Genomic DNA, 17,509 nt, shown 5'->3' with positions numbered 1-17,509 from the left:
CTTGGTACCAATCTGCTTCCAATGCCCCAATTGTGGTACTTCTGTGCAATTTACTCGGAGAGTGGTAACTGGGCGTCAGCGCTGGAGGCGGGCCCGCCGGTGTCCCGCACTCCTGTAGCCTCTGGCATGGCGAGCCCTGCAGCCCCTGCAGCTGTGGAGGTGGGGCCATCTCTGGGTTGGGCGGGTTGAGGTCAACTTCTGTCGAAGCAGCGGTGGCAGTTGTCGCAGGTGGGGAGGCCAGAAGAGGCGTGTCGGGAACCGGCAGGGCCGACAGCAGCGGCGTCAGGTGAGCAGGCGGATCACCGATTGGGAAATCGGCCTCCTGTCCTCGGAGCTGGCCCCGGCGACGATGACTATAGCCGCGTGGTTGAGCAGCAGCAACTCATCCGCCGCCATCTCCGGGGAGTACTCGATCGTCGCCCTCGCTCGCTCCACCCGGCAGATGCCCCCAGGAGCGAGGTGTCCATGGCCGCCGCCTCCATCGGGGTCGGGGCCTCTCTGCGAGCCGCTGCGGACGGAGGCGGAGGGAAGGAGATCCTGGTATGGACAGGGGCGCGCGTGGCTTGTGGCCTTGGAGCTGGTTGGGAGACGGGGAGTAGGGGTGGGGGTGGGTGTGGTGGTGCCGGCGGCAGCGAGTGGGAAGCGCAGTCTTGCCCTGGCGGGTAGGCGGAGGGAGGGTGGCGGCACCTGTGTGATGAGCGGGTTGCGGTCAAGGAGAGGTGGCGGGGGGCGTTGATGTGCAAGATGGGGTGGCGGGGTGGGAGCCCTTAAATCAGCGCACTGCCTGGCGATGTGGCCGGTGGTGAAGCATTTACGGCAGCGAACTGGGTTGGTGCAGCGGGCGATGAAATGCTTGTCGGAGAGGCACCGGAAGCACAGGCGGGAGTGGGCGGCATGGGCTTACCGCGAATCTCGCGCATGCGCGCCTTCTTCTGCTTGCGCGTGCTGTGGATCTGCCACCCCTCCCCGTCCTCATCAAAGCGCTGCAGGGGCGGGTCACATCGCCTTGAAGGCAAAGCCGCCTCGCCGGGCGAGCTGCCGCCCGGCACCACGGCCGCGTAGGACTGCAGGGTGGGGTGGGGAGCTCGAGGCGGGCGAGTCTTGGTCAGAGGAGCTCGCGGAGAAGTGAATGCGCTCGCGCGTGCCCGGGGAGGCGTCGCCGTCGAAAGCAGGCGTGCTGCAGCGTAATAACGCCGGGGTGGTGGGGCTGGGGCATGGCATGGCGGCGTGGACGGCGACCGAGGAGGCCGCCGACGGGAGGGGCGAGAGCTAGGCTAGGCTTCTGCGCCTTGCCTGGCTAGGCTTCTGCGCCTTGCCTGATAGACCAGCGAATTGAAGTCGTGTTGTGTGTGAAGTCGTGTGGAATATGATGATCCCTCATCCTGGACATCACCAGTGAGATTGTTCTGACTAAGGTCACCAGTGATATTGTTCTGACTAAGGTCCAACAGCGTGAGGTCTGAATGACTGAACAGAATGCTTGGGATGGAATCACTGAAAAAACTACCAGACAACACCAACTCCTCCAAAGAGCTAGCCATGCTTACAGGGACAACACCCACCAAATGATTGGAGCTGAGGTTTAGGCTCCTCAACCTAGGCATAACACTCAACTGGGTGGTCACGGTTCCAGTGAAGGAATTGAAGGATAGATCAAGAACCTCGAGCCGAGAGAAGCCGGAGAGATCGCCTAAACGCCCGGCCAGGCGGTTGCTGCTGAAATTCAGCACCCGCAACCCGGCGCTCATGGGGCAACGAGAGAAATGGCCCGTCAAATCGGAGAAGTAATTCTTGGAGAGGTCGAGGGACTGTAAGGTGTCGAGGGAGCATAAGGACGCAAAGAGCGTGGGGTTGGACATGGAGCAGCCGGACAAATCGATGTCGGTCACCACCGAGAAGGAAGTGGAGTCAGAAGGAGAGCAACCGATTCCTCTCCATAGGCATGGATTGGAGACGGTTGTGTTCCACCCGGCCGAGCCCACATAGCGCGAGAGATCCCTCATGATGGACTCCTGCGTGCTGTTTAGAGGAAGGGGCGGGTTGCCGGCGGCGGCGGCGATGGACAGATGAAGGCACAAGGAGAAGAAGGTGAACAGCGGCATCGAGAAGCCATGGCTAGAGCAGGTAGAGTACCTCTTGCCCCCCCCCCTGGCCGATGTTCCTCGGTTTTGCTGCTGATTCCTTTGGCTCCTCGCTGATCTTGGTCGGTACGGTACGGGCAATATGCGGGAAAAGAGAGGAAGAAGATCTTCTCCCCTGGGTTCTGGGTTTCTCGGCGGCTGTGGCTCTGTGATGCTCCTGCTCTCGTGTTTTGCTCGACATATAAGGATTCGGTTCGAGTGTTGTGTAGAGCTCTGCCAAAAAAAAGTGTTGCACAGAAACGAGCATGCAAAACTACTCACTCCATCCCGAGTTACTTGTCTTGAATTTGTCTAGATATGGATGTATCTACCTATGTTTTAGTGTTCATGATCGACACCGCGGTGGTTCTCTGTCGACACCGCTCCGGTCTCGCGTCCACGAAACTTGCGTTCTCCAGTGTTCATGGTCAACCGACGTCCTCACCAGCGAGGTTTCGGCCCCGGCAGGCCGGTTGTTGTGCTCCTTCCGGCTTCTTTGGTTCGCCGGTGTTCTAGTGGCTCTGCCTCTGGCAGCACGGATCTGTGTTCCCTTATATGGCTTCGGATTGCCAGCGGCTCCAGCCGCCATCCTACCATCTGCGTCTGCGTCGGGTCTCTACTTTGCTGCCTCTTCGACCCCGTCCACCTACATGCCATGTCGGTTTCAAAGCTCGTGTTTTTCTTCGGCGGTAGGTGCCCCCCTTCCTTGTAAGGTTGTGGTTGACAAGCAGGTTGTCTCGGAATCTTCGAATCCTGATCTGACGGCTATGGGATTGCTCGGACTCAGCCAGGCGAAATCCATGCTCGACTTGCCGATGCTGGCAGCGGCGACACTCTCGGTGTCGTTTCCCTTTCTGGAGGCGCTGCCATGGCCTTTTGTCCGAGCCCCTCTTCGAGCATCAGGAGAAACCCTAGGTCCGGTTCTCTGCATCGGATGGGGGTGGCGTCACGACGTCGTTCCTCTTCTTGAAGGCGCCATCTTGCTCACTCGTAGAGTCCCTGGTGTTGGATTTGTAGATGTTCCACGTCTTGCTGATTCGGTTTGCACCTCTAGTTTTATGCTTGGTGGGTTTAGCTGTGTGTGTTTTTCCTGTTCGGGCTGAGCACCCTTCTCTTTGCTCCGGACCCCATGCTCATGCCTCCTTGCGTTCATATCATGTGTTGTACCCTTTGTTATTGTACTCATTCTCCTTTCTTCTATCAATGAAAAGATACGCAAGCTTTGCGTATCCGCGAAAAAAAATTGTTTTAGTGTTAGATACCTTCATATTTAGAAGAATTTAAGACAAGTAATTCGGGGCGGAGGTAATACATAGTTGCGGTCCTTTTGAGGATTTTCCGAAAGCTGCGAAATAAAATTAAGAGAGAAGGCTAGGATGCGAGTGAGCGCAGGGTCTCCATCTCCCACGAATGGTGTTCCTGTCGTCCCGTTTGCACGCCTACCCCCACACCACACTTGACGAGGCAGGTGACTTTGAACATAGACCCTCTCCACTGCTGTCTTGACTCCCGCTCCTTCACTGACTTCAGCCCTTCACCACCACTGATCTCTTGCAAGCAAATTCTCTCAAGTGCTCCGTGCATGCGTCGAGTTTTCTTCTCTTGGAAATGTCTGGCGTGTCGTTAACCTCGCAATCAAGCATGGCGTTTCATGAAAATTAAAACTCATCTGCTCGTCCTCCTAACGAATGCATCTGAAAAGGGATCGATCGGATCAATACTAGCATGATTTGATAGAGTAATGCATGGAAATGAAAGCAGGTGGTTGTACTAACTAAGTCAGGCAAACAATTTTGTAAACCAAAGGGAGCTAACATAAAGGTGGAGGACCATATTGTCTTTCAGCTTCGGTCAGGGGCAGGCCGTGTTTGAAGGAGAGGGGGCGAAGAGAAGTACTATTCCTGGATGGACCTGGAGAAACTCGAGGTAGAAGCTGGTGCCTCCAAATATGTGGCTGTCCTATCCAGGAACGCACTAGTCAAGCGTGAAGTTTCCACTCCCTCAGAACAGACCGTCTTGCTACTTTCTACTTGGACACCATTTAAGAAAGGCGATGATCAAAAGAATTCACATACTGGAATCATCTCTTAAATGTGCATAGCAAAACTGTGATTATGATTACACCAAGTCAAAACGTTACTGCCCAAGTATCACGACTGGCCAAAAATCCTATACATACAACAATACCCAGGCAGACATGAGCTCAACCTATTCAAACAAAAGAGCAAGAAAAATCACGCCGGCATCAACAATTCAACATTTAGCCGAGGTACAATTGTCACCCATAGAACAACAGTTTCAGGAAGATTACCTAACCTCCTCGCAAAAAATGATACAGAGAAGGATGTACAAGAATATCATCACAGCTATAGGATACACAAATTTCTGTCAGCGTTCACCGCACCCCAATTTCATTGACAACAACGGTATATATTGTCTAATCACCTGAACTATCCTCATGATTCATCCTCAAAGGGCTCGTATAAATGCATCAGTACTGAAGCTGATAACAAAAGAATCCATGTATATGGGTGTCCTATATCCACTCTGGGAACTTACAGGGTACATCTGCACTTTGCCTGTCCGCTAGCTTGGGGTTGGTGATATCGTACATCTTCACTCGGCCGCCACAGGACAAGCTTCTGCACTAAACTACATGCAGGTTTTTCTGTGCTGAGCTTCATGAGAAGTATCTTTATCATCATTGTAATGTAATTCATCAGGCGCCTTGAAGAACATTAACATAGAAAGGATACCCTTGGCCACCACCTGATGTCACATTTTCATCCACGTGTCCACTCTCAGATGAATGCACTTTCCAGTGCAGCTCATATGTTGAAAAATTGTACGTTCCGGGTGCAAATATGCACACTTTTAGGGGAATTTTAGCAGAACTGTCAGGTTTCAGATCAACTTGAGCGGAACTCAATGAACACCAAACAAACGGTGAAATGCTTTCTGATGATTGTTTCTGAGAATGTGTCCCCTTCGTGCTTGCGATGGCTTTTATGTCGTTTTCCAGCGATACGTCATGCCATCCACCCTGACCACTGGCAGATTCATGTGAAGGGGCAGTCTGGCTTTTCTCTGCCATACAGTCAGATGTAACCACTCTCACGGTAGTGTTGTGTTCTGAAGAATTGTGAATCACCAGTTGGATGTTAGCCTCACAGCATGACTTCGAGAAATCATGAGTAATTGTTCGAGGTCCTTCCATAAGCCACCAAACAGGATTTTGGCTGAGAGCACTGCAAAAGCAGATCAATATCAGCATATATGTTCAGGACCATCAAAAGCAACAGAGTTGTTACACTGTCAGAAGGTTCTAGCACTTGCCTGCAGTGGCAAGTATGATGAGAGAGCAGTTGTTCTGACTTGGAAGAGTTAACAGCTACTGCCTTTGAGATCAGAATAAAATCAAGTAGACCACGTGGCACCTGAAATGAAGTCGATACATAGGTAAGCATTTGATTAACTAATGCTAAAATTTAAATATGCATACAGGAAACCGGCCACTGGCCCCATTTCGATCCAAGTGTTGTTGTGTCGAGGTTAAAGCTAAGGGCAAAAACACTACCCAGCTGGATAACACCGGGAAACAGCAAGAAAACAGTACCGCCAAGTGGTTTAGAATGGTATTACAACCTCAAGCAGCACTCACCTTAGCTAACTTCCCTTGTTGGTGTCTTTCTTGATAGTGGAAATCAGTGATAGGAGTCCGAGAAACATCAAATACATCAGTACTACCCCCAGGAGATAAAACTATATCACTTCCACAGGAACCGTCTGCCGCCTCAATACATGAACTTGTACTTAAATCCTGGAAATAAATAATGCATGGAGAACCATATCAGATATAACGGGCATGAAAAGAAAAAAAAGAAATGGAATACATAGGACTCAAAAGTGTCTTGTATTTGATAGCTTGTTCAAAAAATGTGTCTCCAACCTTTATCTTGAAGAAGCATGACACAGCTTGGTTTGCTGGTATTGTTTCCACAAAGCTGATGGAATCACGCGAGGGTAATGTTGAAACTGCCCATTTAGTGCCGACACATGACAACTGATTAAGTGCAAATGAGTCTGATGGAGTCTTGTTGATTACGTCCATTCGCACAATATACTCTTGCAATCTTGATGAACACATACTTATAGCAAAGGATACATCAAGTGAAGGCAAGACCTGTAAGTAAGAATTGTTTACAGACAATTAATAGATTCCAATTCCATATATATCAAGAATTGTGTGCAAAACATACATCTGCTAGCTAAGCAAATTTGAGATTACATAATGCAACAGTAGCATCCAAAACCACGGTGCCATTTATATGGGTAGTAGTTCTACAGACCTTAATCATGGGAGTACAGAGTGCTATAATGTGAGATTGAAAAATAACATATAATCAATCACACATCATATAAACATGACAAAGATTATCTGAAATCCAAGTCTTGGGACCACCGCACTTCTATAGAACTATTACAACTTCAGAACAAAATTAAAATAATCAGTGGCATCAAACAATGAACTCAGACTTTCAGAGCACATTGGATTTCTGGCAAGCAGCCATAACCCGCCAGCCATAACCTATATTTGGTAAACCAGCTGGCACAGTGAGGTTTTAGGGATTTCCGTCTGTCATAACTCATAAATCTTGCCAACATATCTCATTAGATCAATTACTGTAGAAAACTGGTGCCCCAAGAAGCAACTGGTGCAATACTAGTTCTCAAAACATGATTCCAAATAGAATATACTGTGCATGTGCACTAAGGTAAATAATAAACATAAAACCCAATATAATATTGCCAATTTACCTCCACATTGTAATGCATGCGCAATGTGCGATATGGAATGTCAGTGGTACTCTCCATTTCATAATAGAGAGACAAATAAAGAGAGAAGTTTCCAGGAGTTGCAGCATGAAACCAAAGAGGCCAAGAGAATGTGGTGCCACCTTGAATTTTAATTCCCTGGTAAGAAAGGAATGTAAATATTGTTAAAGAAATCGGTAACACATATCAGATTAGTAAAACAAGACAGGGCCTTGAACCACCTCACCTGAGGAAATGCAAATAGCGAACCCTTGACATTTTCCTTAGTACCTTCGGATACAGTATTGCTGTCTGACTGCACATGCTTTCTTAAGCACTGTGGGAATTCAAGGTCAAGATCTGATGAATCACCCGGAATTACAAACCTTGGATGGCTAATTTTCATTTTTATATTCTGCATAGCAGGCTTGGAAATGGTTAACATACAAAATGATGCTACAAACACACATATATTTCAAATTTATATGCACATTTCTGAAGAACTGAGAAATCATTTGGTCATTATGATTTATTTAACAGGGCAAAGAAATAAATGTAAGGATAAAAATTAGGACCTTCACAGCATGTTCTGATTGGTTTCTCAGATTCAGCGTCAGGAGTTGTAAATCACCAGTAAATGCTTTTGTTGGCAAGCACTCAATATATCCTGTAAGTTTAGGTAAACCCTGGAGGCAAAGAACTGACAATTACTCGCACGTCACATGAAACAAGTATTTGAAAGAAAAACCCAGACAAACGAGAACCTTGATAACAATCAGGTTGGTGTTCAAAGAACGCCGAGCCCCTCTTTTCCCTTTCTTGTTTTTCTTTTGTGTAGCCACTTCGAAGTACTGATAGCCTACTACTGAATCTGACAGAGTCCACCTTATCCCAACTAACTTCAGAATACCTATAACTTTTGGAGTCACTTCAAGTTGTATCTGGTAGAATTAAAAGGGGTAATTAGCCATTTAGAAAACTATGCACATAAAGTTATAACACTGATATGAAGCAGCTCTGTCAAATATAAATGAATAAAAATAAACCAATTCCACATGTCACAAAGGGGAACAAATTTGCCGCCCAAAACTTAATACACATATACTACCAAAATGTTTAAACTACGAATAACTGAGGCAATGGTCAGTGTAAGTATTACTCGCTTGTTATGATTTCCATTACGGTTTTGTTTTAATGTCAGGGTTCACAGTCAAACTCAAAAATGATAATAAATCCAAGGAAAGGCTTATATATCTGGCTCAAAGGAATATAAAGCAAAAGCAAATAATATAGAAACTGTACATGAGGCTTGCTCTGCACTAGCTATTACAACACCTTCATCAAACTACTATTTGGGCATAATAAATAGAACCATCCTTGGTTGGATCCACAACAGCACACCACGCCAATAGCAAATAAACCGTTATAGCTCTTCCTGTTTCCTATGTGACCTTCTAAGAAATATACTACCTCAAAATGTAAGTTATCTTTGACTTTTCACAGTCTCCAATGCACAACTTTGACCATGATTTGCACTTAATGATATTATTCTTACATGCCAAATCCTTATAATCCTGCGTATATTAGTAGTCAAAGTTTTAAAACGTTAAACACACACATGCTAATGAGACTTATAATTTAGGAAGGGTGAATTATCTAATGGATAGTTAAAAATAATATTTGTTGTTCACATAGTAATTTGGATATGCTATATACAGGTCTCGAAGACCTTTTTAAAGCATTTTTTACATGACAACGAATACATTTTAGCAAGATTCTTTAAGGCACCCGGATTAATGGCTAGAGATGCTTACTCTTTTGGTTTCACCTCCTCCTAATACAATGTCAAGCTTCGATACCGTAAAATTGTTTCCATCACTTTCAAATCTGCAGCAACCAACCAGAAACAACAATAATGGTGTTCAGAATCTTCGGAAGAACCAAAGATATCTACATAAATAGACCTCAATAGTTAGGGAGGGGGTAATTACGTTGAAATAGAGGGCTTTGTGCTAGCTATATCTTCCTCGGCAGCTGTTGTTAATGCACCAGTCTCTGCATGGCGAACACAACCCATCGGTGAACAAAACAATCTCCATTATGGAGTCCTTAAGAAAGAGATCTTCTAATCTCAGAAAGAAAAATCAAATACCCCCACCTGAAGCATTCAAATTGGTGGAAAGCTGGCATATAAGGGAGATGCCAGACACATTGACGGAAATTTGTAAAGGATTCTTCAGCTCAACGTTCAGTTTTACTGCCTCTGCAACCAATGAAATCAAGGATTCAGAACTACAATATTATGAGATGCTCCAAGTGTCTTTACAGCGATGGTATCAGATTGCTACATCCTAATTCCCGTCGACTTGTCTCTGTCTCACCCTTTGCTAGTTAAATAAATTACTAGCAACGTATTTTTAACTTCTAAGCTCCCTAGAAATAGGGAACTCTCAGCATTCCGGGCTGCGGGTTCGACGTGGGCATCACGCTCATCGACCGGACATGTTTTTACCGCCTTAGCCTACACACCTCGGTTACTCCTGTCATTCTTCTGGTGTGTTTTGGGTCATGGGTCGTTGTGTCAGCTGCGTCGCAGATTAGGGGAGGGAGGAAAGGATCGTGCTGTGGGCTGCGCATGTGGGGTGATGTCTACGCTTCCTCATGCTGTTGTGCTCGCTTTTGCAGGTACCTCCAGAGCTTTCTCCAAAATAGTTGTGCCACTGGTGTGCGTCGGAATGATCGGTGTGCACAGAGGACGCCATTGCCGCTGACCTAAGAACTAGGGGCAACTGGATATTTCTGGAAGAGGACACAACAGTAATACAAAATGAAACAAGCAAAGTGGTGCAGCGTCATTTGTGTATAGAGTTTGTTGGGCCAAACCAGTCATATTTACTGGGAGTGAAGCTGGTGGCAGCTGCCCGACCGTCGAAATGTGGGCTCTTCAAGCATGACTTCCAATGGATTTCACACCGCGACCACCCCCACCAAAACCATGGAAACAACGACACAAAAGGTCCACAAGCGAATAAACAACCAACAGATAAACCCTACAAAGGAAGCAGCATGGGAAAGCACATGTCTGCTTCTAGTATACTTGCCCGACTGGGCAGTTAGAATCATCAAATGGTTATTGAGCACTAATGAAATGAGCAGAAGATGAACTAAACATATCCTTTTAGTTATGTGATTCCTATATGTGTAGGTTTTTCATTCAAGTGATGACCTGTCAGTCGAAATAGTCGGCATTAGGAGGGTAGTGGCCACTTCTGCCCAGTCAAGCCAGTATTGTTAAAAAAAGTGTGATTTTTTCGGTAACAGGTCAGAGTAAAAACTATGGTTCATTTCCAAGTAATTTCACACAGGTTATACATATTTATATAATTGAAATGAACAGATGGGATATGTCTAGTTCAAACTAATATTTGAGTGTAACAGCACAAACTACCACATGGAGTCGTGCTCTGCTGGATGAGAATATGCAATTGGTAACTACATGTCATAAGTGGTTGTGGCACTGAACCTTATTGGGCTGGTAACATGCTAGCTACCCTCAAGTTCCTTGAAAATGATTGGTCCGTGTATTTGCATAATTATACTCAAATAGTATGATATACCACATTTTCAAGATGCAGTTTGTTGAGGCAACTATCAATTAACTCAAATCAATCGATTTTCTTACAGGCAGTTGTACACCTATTAATACAATGATAACAAGATTTACCTCCAGCAACACAAACACATGCCTTGTTATTTCTAAAAGGGGAAGATTTTGGCTGAGTGTCGAGCCAGTTAGTTCTAACAACAGATGACGATGGGATCAATTCTTCTTCCAGCTCCTGCCAAATGCTTTCATTAACATCAACCTGTTATACAAGGTAGCTGATACAAGTTAGAAGTGCCTTCATTTTCAATCACACAAGCGCAAACTGACCAAAGACCTGGTTAAAGTTAAGAAAAATGATAAATGCATGGCAGTGTTTGATCACAAATTGCTCTGGAAACACCACAGGTTCAATCTTTGATTACTCCAGAAATGAAATGGTGGACAATTAGAAATATGAATGCTATAGTTGTTATGACATTACATCTGCATTTGATGCGTAAGTGCGGTGATCTTCATTTACAACTCTGAGTGATGACATGTTGAAAACAGGAAGTTGAAGCTTGTATACATCAAACTTTTCCCCTGTACTCTGTTTACAAAAGAAAAGAAAAATTAGAATGGAAAATTTGGTACAGCTGATGCAAATCATAACTGAGTTGGTCAATAACCTGAACAAAATGGAAAAAATCATTGAGGAACATGCTTTGCGTTGTCAGCGACTGATGGCTACAAGCAATAACCTCCAGCAAGTGCTTGATAGCTACATCGAATATCCCAAGGACTCCATACCACCTAATTCATACAAGTGTCAGAGATAGTTTACAAGCAAGGACAAATGAGCAGAAAATCATGCAAGTACCTCCCAACATTAAAATGTACATGATTGTTGATGTAACTCCAAGGATTTTGTTTGTAGACAAACAGAGCATTTCTGTATGCCCGAACAGCATGTTGTTTCTGCACCATTAAGGACGAATGCTCATTGTTAAGTCAAGTACTGTAGCGTCGCTAAAATGTCACTGCAGTGGAGGAATTAATATACACCTGATCAGACAAGTAGTAACTATTGCCAGCTAAGATTAGGTGAAATCCATACTTCCGAAGCATACGTGGACTTGACAACAAATAGCAACAAGCAGCTTGCTCAAGCAGCACAGCAGAATGCAAGGAAGGTTCCTGAATAGTAGAAGGTTCCATCATTCATAAATGTAACGAACTGAAAGAGAACTTAAAAAAACTAGAATAGGCCATTCCGCATGGCCATTCTGCATGCTTCTAGGTATACCTCATTTGATATGCGGAAATAAACAGTTGATGCTTCCCTATGTTGTCCTCGTGTTTTAAGCATTTCTGCCCACCAAAGGCCACATCTAGTAGCATTTCTCTGACCAGATGATCCAATTCTCTGCAAATATGAATACTTATTGGTACTTTGTATGAAGAAGAGCAAGACCAGACAAGTGAAGAAAAAAGAACAACGATAAATTCAAAACCAACTAACTGGAAGAATCGAAGTAACACATAAGAATGACAATCTCCACTTGAATGGCCCCACTGCTTTAAATTTCTTTCTATCATGCAAAATGCAAAAATATGCATCTGGCTAAATTCAGAGTTCAAACTTCCCCTTCATTATGCCCATGGCCCTACCACCTATGGGCGCACACTCCCAAAAATAACAAAGGGAAAAGCACAGGCCTTCTGTATATCTCATGATTTCACAAAAAAAAGGAAGGAAGTTTTAGCATATTTATGGCTGGTTTGGCATGTCTGGTTTGGGTTCTTGCTTATCTGTTTTGAAGAAATTTTAGTGTATTTATAGTTGTTATTGACTGCTTTGTGTTGCTGAGGAACTAGAAGACGAGAGTGCCAGACACATATTTCCAGATTATTTCCAGATGCATCTGAAATAGAGTAAAGTGTTTCATGCAAAATGGAATTAGAAATCATTTTTCCTATGTCTTCCCACTTTTCAGATTCTCTTTTTCTCTGAAGAACACTGAGGACTAGGGCCACTAGCATAGAATAGAAAAGATGTATCAATCGATCAACAATGTTAAGCAATAATTATTTGTTCATGTGTGTAAACCTAAAAGTGGATTTCCAAAAGAAATAAATACCAAATATGTAGTGAAGGCATTTTCCATGCAATATTCAGCATCCTTCCTTGACTGATCTAACATGAAATAGCAAAGTCCACTCATCTCCTGCAAAAGACGCAAGCATACATCATAGGAGTAAATATCTATTATAGATAAATAGCGGGCCATCACAACAAAGTCAGTATCAATTTCATTATTCACCAGAAAACAGTTCAGAAACTCTGCTACTGTGAAATGAATTTGAAAGCATATCATCTGGTCTATCGTATAAGTAAGGCATAGCCTCTTGTCTTATGGTAAAGACTATATCTTGATTTACTGAAACTACTAAGCAGGACATATCTCTTTAGAATTGCCACTAGCTGTGCCTTTAGTTCAAACCCAAAATCATTATACATGATGACCATGTACCCATGCATAAAGTACTTAAAAATAAGTTAAGGAAATTCAAGCACCTGAACACCAGCAAAACGCTTCCAAGCTTTATCAAGCTTATAATCTGTCGAAAGTAATCTGTAATTGGACAAGGCAAGCTCGTAGTCTCTTAACATGAAAGCATAGTCACTGAGAACTCTGATCTGCGACTCTATGGAGGTGAATGTATACCTGTTGAGAAAAATAGTGTTACTGCAAAAGGGCAGATTTGAAAAGAATAAAATACAGTAAAAAGTGTCAAGCATAAATACTTACATTGGGCCATTTGCAGCTTCTGGGACATCATCTCTCTTTCTCCACCACAAGTTCTTTATCTGATTTCTAAAGCCCTTTCTTGTTGTGGCTACCTAGAACGATACTGAATTTTATTAAACAATACATTTGAAAATGGTAAAAAAAAAACTAAAAACATACCTGCTGATTGAGCACACGGATCTTTTGCTCCATGTAGGGAATGATATGATTAGAAGCAAAATCTTGCATAAAATCCTTTATCTGATAAAGAAACAGCAGTTAGACTCTTAGCTTGACCGCCAGTTACAAATCTTAGCATGCAAAACTAAAGCCCGGAGGATGACCTGGCCTAGTGCTAGAAACTAAGAGAAAAAACGATATGACCTCCCTGACATTAATTCCTATGAAAACCTTGAATCAATCGACTAACAAGTCAGTCACTCACACTACTGTCAAAAGCACAATAGGTCTTCAACCCAACTAACAACATTCCTAATTGAACTGGTGAGTTGTTAGATACTGTGAAAAGTTGAACAATGCTTTATGAAACTTTATGTGACAAGACAAGCTTAACAGAGATTGGAGAAGCAGTAACTTGCTATTACTCCAGATGCTGCAGTACCTCGTTCAAATCATCCATGTTAAGGAAACAAGTTCCTTCATGATTGTGCAAGCCATGAGCTTTCTGCAGTTAGTCAAGACAAGACTATAAGTAGATTGCATACCTGCACAACTACGTAGACATGAACATAATATTAAATAACTTGGTGCACTTACATAGGTTGACCACGAATTATCAGCATCACTGCCATCTGCTTGTGTAGAAGAGTTAATACTCAGCAATTTACAATCATTCAAGCCAAGGGTGGTCCTCATTTCCGCTAAGATGTTCACAGCTCTTGACAAAGGAAGTAACACGGGTCAACCAAAGAATGTAGAAAATCAGAACTTAATAAGAAGACACGGCAAAATCAGCAAATGACAGCAGTAGAGCAAAATTATAATTAAAGAAACAATGTATGGAATCCATTTAATATCACACTATTCAAGTGTGATGCACTTCCTTTTGCCTATGCGAGCAGTTAAAACATCAGCTATTACCTTAATTGCATGTTTCAACTTAGATAAGCATAACCTTGGGATGAAATAAGTAAGTTATTCTAAATGGGGCTTATATGGCAGCCTTGGGCCCTATTTGGCAAAGCTTAGCTTCTTCAACAAGCTGGCCTAATTGAGACTCTTCAGGTTCCCCATACGAATGGGGCTTAAAACTTTCCCGAGAAGGCACACTCACCACTCAGTTATGGGGTCTAAAGCTTCTTGTAGCATTTAAGATTATCAAACGGAACTGCCCTTCAACTGGGCCCATAGCTGCCAGATGAAGATAGAGCTCACTATTCCAAATAAAGGTAAACAAGCGGACACCTACTGCACCCCTAAGTGCTCATGTGTTATGTACTATAGCTTTGAGTGAAGCCCTATATGCCATTTAAATATTATATAATGGTTTGGGGTTTGTTCTAATTATAAGAACAAATGCATTAAACAACAAAACAGGACTTCATGTTCACATAAATATGTGGTTGATGTTGTTAATAGGTGGACATAAGAGGACTTGGTAGACTCAAGAGTTGAGAGCTTAGGCAAAGAGTCACACAAACTAATTAATTGAAGAAGCCTCAAGTCCTGGACTACCTTAAAATACATTGAACTAGGGATGTCAGACTTTCTAACATCAGTGTGAAGAGAGAGCAGTCTGAAAGAACACAATATATAAGAAAGCTCACATCATTGAGGCAAGTTCACAAGATGTTTTTTCACTTCTGAAAAATGTTGGTGACCATTTAAGAAGAAACAACACTCACTTCATTTCAAAAGTAAGTTGTATCTTTCCTGCCCAAATTTATGCTTCAGCCACCAATTAATCCAATCATATTTGGCTTATATTATACAAAATTGACACCATTGGATTCATAAACTTGAAAGGACATTCTTATTCTATGATTGTGATTTTGCAACTACTAACAACGTATTGTATGAGATTTATGGTCAAAGCTAATATTTGGACAGTTAAAATGTGCCTATATTTTGGAACACATGTATTACATGTTAGCATTTCTCAATAGTTCATTTCACCAATGCAAGGAGGAGAGTGTGTTCCCTATTATGAGGAGAAAGGAATAATACATCTCTTGTGGTCCATCTTGTTGTTCATGAAGTACAAGATAGTGCTTCAGAATCTGGGGATCCATTATGCCTTCATTTAAAAGAGGAGGCAACTGATTTGCGTTGAACAGATCAGCGAATTTGCTAATTGGCTCTTTGTCCTTTGACGATACCACTAAAAGACCTGTTAACAATTATCAGAGTATGAGGAAGAAAAGATTCTGCAAACAAAAGAAACCTAAGAGTAAAGAGCCGAGACTCACATGCCACAGGGTGATCAAATGTTTCATGGTCTGAAAAGGACAGTGTCCGTATTAGCTCTCTGTTGAACTTCTTAATCCACAATGGGCACAACTCAGCTTCAGGCTCTGAAATTGTAGCAAACATGGAATTCTATGTAAAAACAATATGGAACCAATAAACAGCAAAGACCAACCCTATGACTGAACCACATGGATATAACGATCCGCTTGAGTAAGACATCAATACGACCAAAGCATTCATCAGCCAATTAGATACATCAGATAACCAACCAAATGGAGGTTGACAGCAGATTGACACAACAAAACAGGCAATTTGAGCAACACAAATTGTGGCATGAATGCTCGCCATGTGCGCTCGCTGTAACATTTGGGGATAAAGGTTGTGGCTGCTCATTAAAGGTTTCTAACATTAAGATTATTGGAAATATTTGAACAGATTAGCAATCTGGCTACTCTGGTTATAGTCCCTCATTTTACTCAACATAGAAATGTTTCTTCATAAGGATATCACATTATGATTGCATACAGAGGCAGTGCAAGGGTTCTCACTATTGAGTACATCTTTCAACTGTGGCGGATCTGAAAGCAAATCCGGAAGAGCCTTCTCGTTGGCCTCGGAAACCACCAGCTTAATTCTCGCATCCGCAACCTGTTCCAACACAAGCATGGTCATCATCAACAGCAGAAGGCATCTACAAGCATACAGCACATTCCACAAGGTTCACCTCGCAGTCCTGCTTCCGGACATCCGACGCGTACACCATCCGAATCTTGAACTGCTGGAGCCTGTAAGGCTGGTCACTCGCTGTGCGAACGGGCACTGCTCAAACCGACACACGAAACACCGCGTGAGGTCACAGAACCGAATCAAAACGAAATGCGAAAAGCATTGCAGGGAATCAGCTGAGGCTGGCGTCGGGGAGGCGCATCACCGTCGATTTTCTTGAAGAGGGAGAACGGGGAGAGCATGTCGACGAAGCTGAGGCCGCTCTTGCGGCACGCGGCCTCGGCGAGCGGGGTGGTCAGCACCATGACCACCGGGGTGACGTCCTCGAGGAGGAGCCGCCCCAGGTAGCTCCGGAGCGGATCCATCCCGCCAAAACCCTAGCGGATCGAGCGGGGCCGGTCCGAGCGGCCGGCGATGCGAATTGCGTGATGCGGGGGCGTGGACGGGGGCGCGAGCTGGCTCTTCGTGGTGGGCGGCACAGCTTGTACGGGGTCCCCGACGGAGGGGAGGGGGGAGGGGGGTCGCCGGAGAGGTCTGCGGCGACGGCGAGGCGGTGACGGTGGTGGTGTGATCTGGAAGGGCGCGAGGTAGGGGAGAAGACGACCAGTGGGCGTATCGTATTGGGTTGGGTTTGGGTAGTTAGATGGACGGGCTGGATACTTGGGCTTCAGAGGGTCCGGTCTCCGGTGGTATACAAGGCCAACGGCCCACTAGATTGGACTCCACCCTGATCTAAAAAAAAACTCTCCAAGATTATTTTATTTTCCTGTGAGAAGATCGGAAGTAAGATGATTAGGGAATTCTCGCCGCCGCATCCTCAGCTTCGGAGCCCGTGGCCGGCGTCCGCGCACAGCCGCCTCACGTTCAGACTACTTGCTCCGCCACAACACCAAACCCGCTGCCGTTTGTCGATCGCCCGCGCTCCGTCGAAGCTACTGCACCTCCCAGCCCCTCGACCCCCGGCCCCGGTGGTACCACAGTCCGCTCAAGGTCGCCTCCGCGGCAGTTCTCGCCTCCGGCGTCACGGGCCTCACGGCGTT

General features: G+C 44.5%; 2 protein-coding genes across 2 annotated transcripts; both read right to left on the bottom strand.

Moving 5' to 3' along the window:
- Window positions 1-1,274: 1,274 nt before the first annotated feature.
- LOC141022165 (receptor-like protein 40) lies at window positions 1,275-2,102 on the bottom strand. Its single transcript, XM_073498288.1, has one exon. It carries the CDS (start codon window positions 2,100-2,102, stop codon window positions 1,275-1,277), a length of 828 nt encoding a protein of 275 aa, XP_073354389.1.
- A 2,084-nt stretch (window positions 2,103-4,186) lies between these two features.
- Window positions 4,187-17,283, bottom strand: LOC109786930 (uncharacterized). Its single transcript, XM_020345498.4, has 28 exons — window positions 16,675-17,283; window positions 16,468-16,562; window positions 16,292-16,391; window positions 15,743-15,847; window positions 15,501-15,663; window positions 14,091-14,211; window positions 13,936-13,998; window positions 13,494-13,574; window positions 13,335-13,426; window positions 13,100-13,250; window positions 12,663-12,749; window positions 11,828-11,947; window positions 11,587-11,718; window positions 11,402-11,499; window positions 11,211-11,334; window positions 11,024-11,131; window positions 10,660-10,801; window positions 9,094-9,198; window positions 8,927-8,990; window positions 8,750-8,822; window positions 7,700-7,876; window positions 7,511-7,621; window positions 7,183-7,350; window positions 6,939-7,094; window positions 6,070-6,303; window positions 5,782-5,940; window positions 5,457-5,557; window positions 4,187-5,368 (listed from the first exon to the last, which is right to left on the bottom strand). The coding sequence occupies exons 1-28, from the start codon at window positions 16,832-16,834 to the stop codon at window positions 4,840-4,842; spliced, it is 3,819 nt and encodes a 1,272-aa protein (XP_020201087.1). The 5' UTR covers window positions 16,835-17,283; the 3' UTR covers window positions 4,187-4,839.
- Window positions 17,284-17,509: the final 226 nt, after the last annotated feature.

This window comes from Aegilops tauschii, chromosome 5 (assembly GCF_002575655.3).
Source record: "Aegilops tauschii subsp. strangulata cultivar AL8/78 chromosome 5, Aet v6.0, whole genome shotgun sequence".
In the NCBI taxonomy this organism is placed as follows: Eukaryota; Viridiplantae; Streptophyta; class Magnoliopsida; order Poales; family Poaceae; genus Aegilops; species Aegilops tauschii.
Note: the sequence above shows the minus strand (reverse complement) of the source record. Positions and strands in the feature narration are given on the sequence as shown.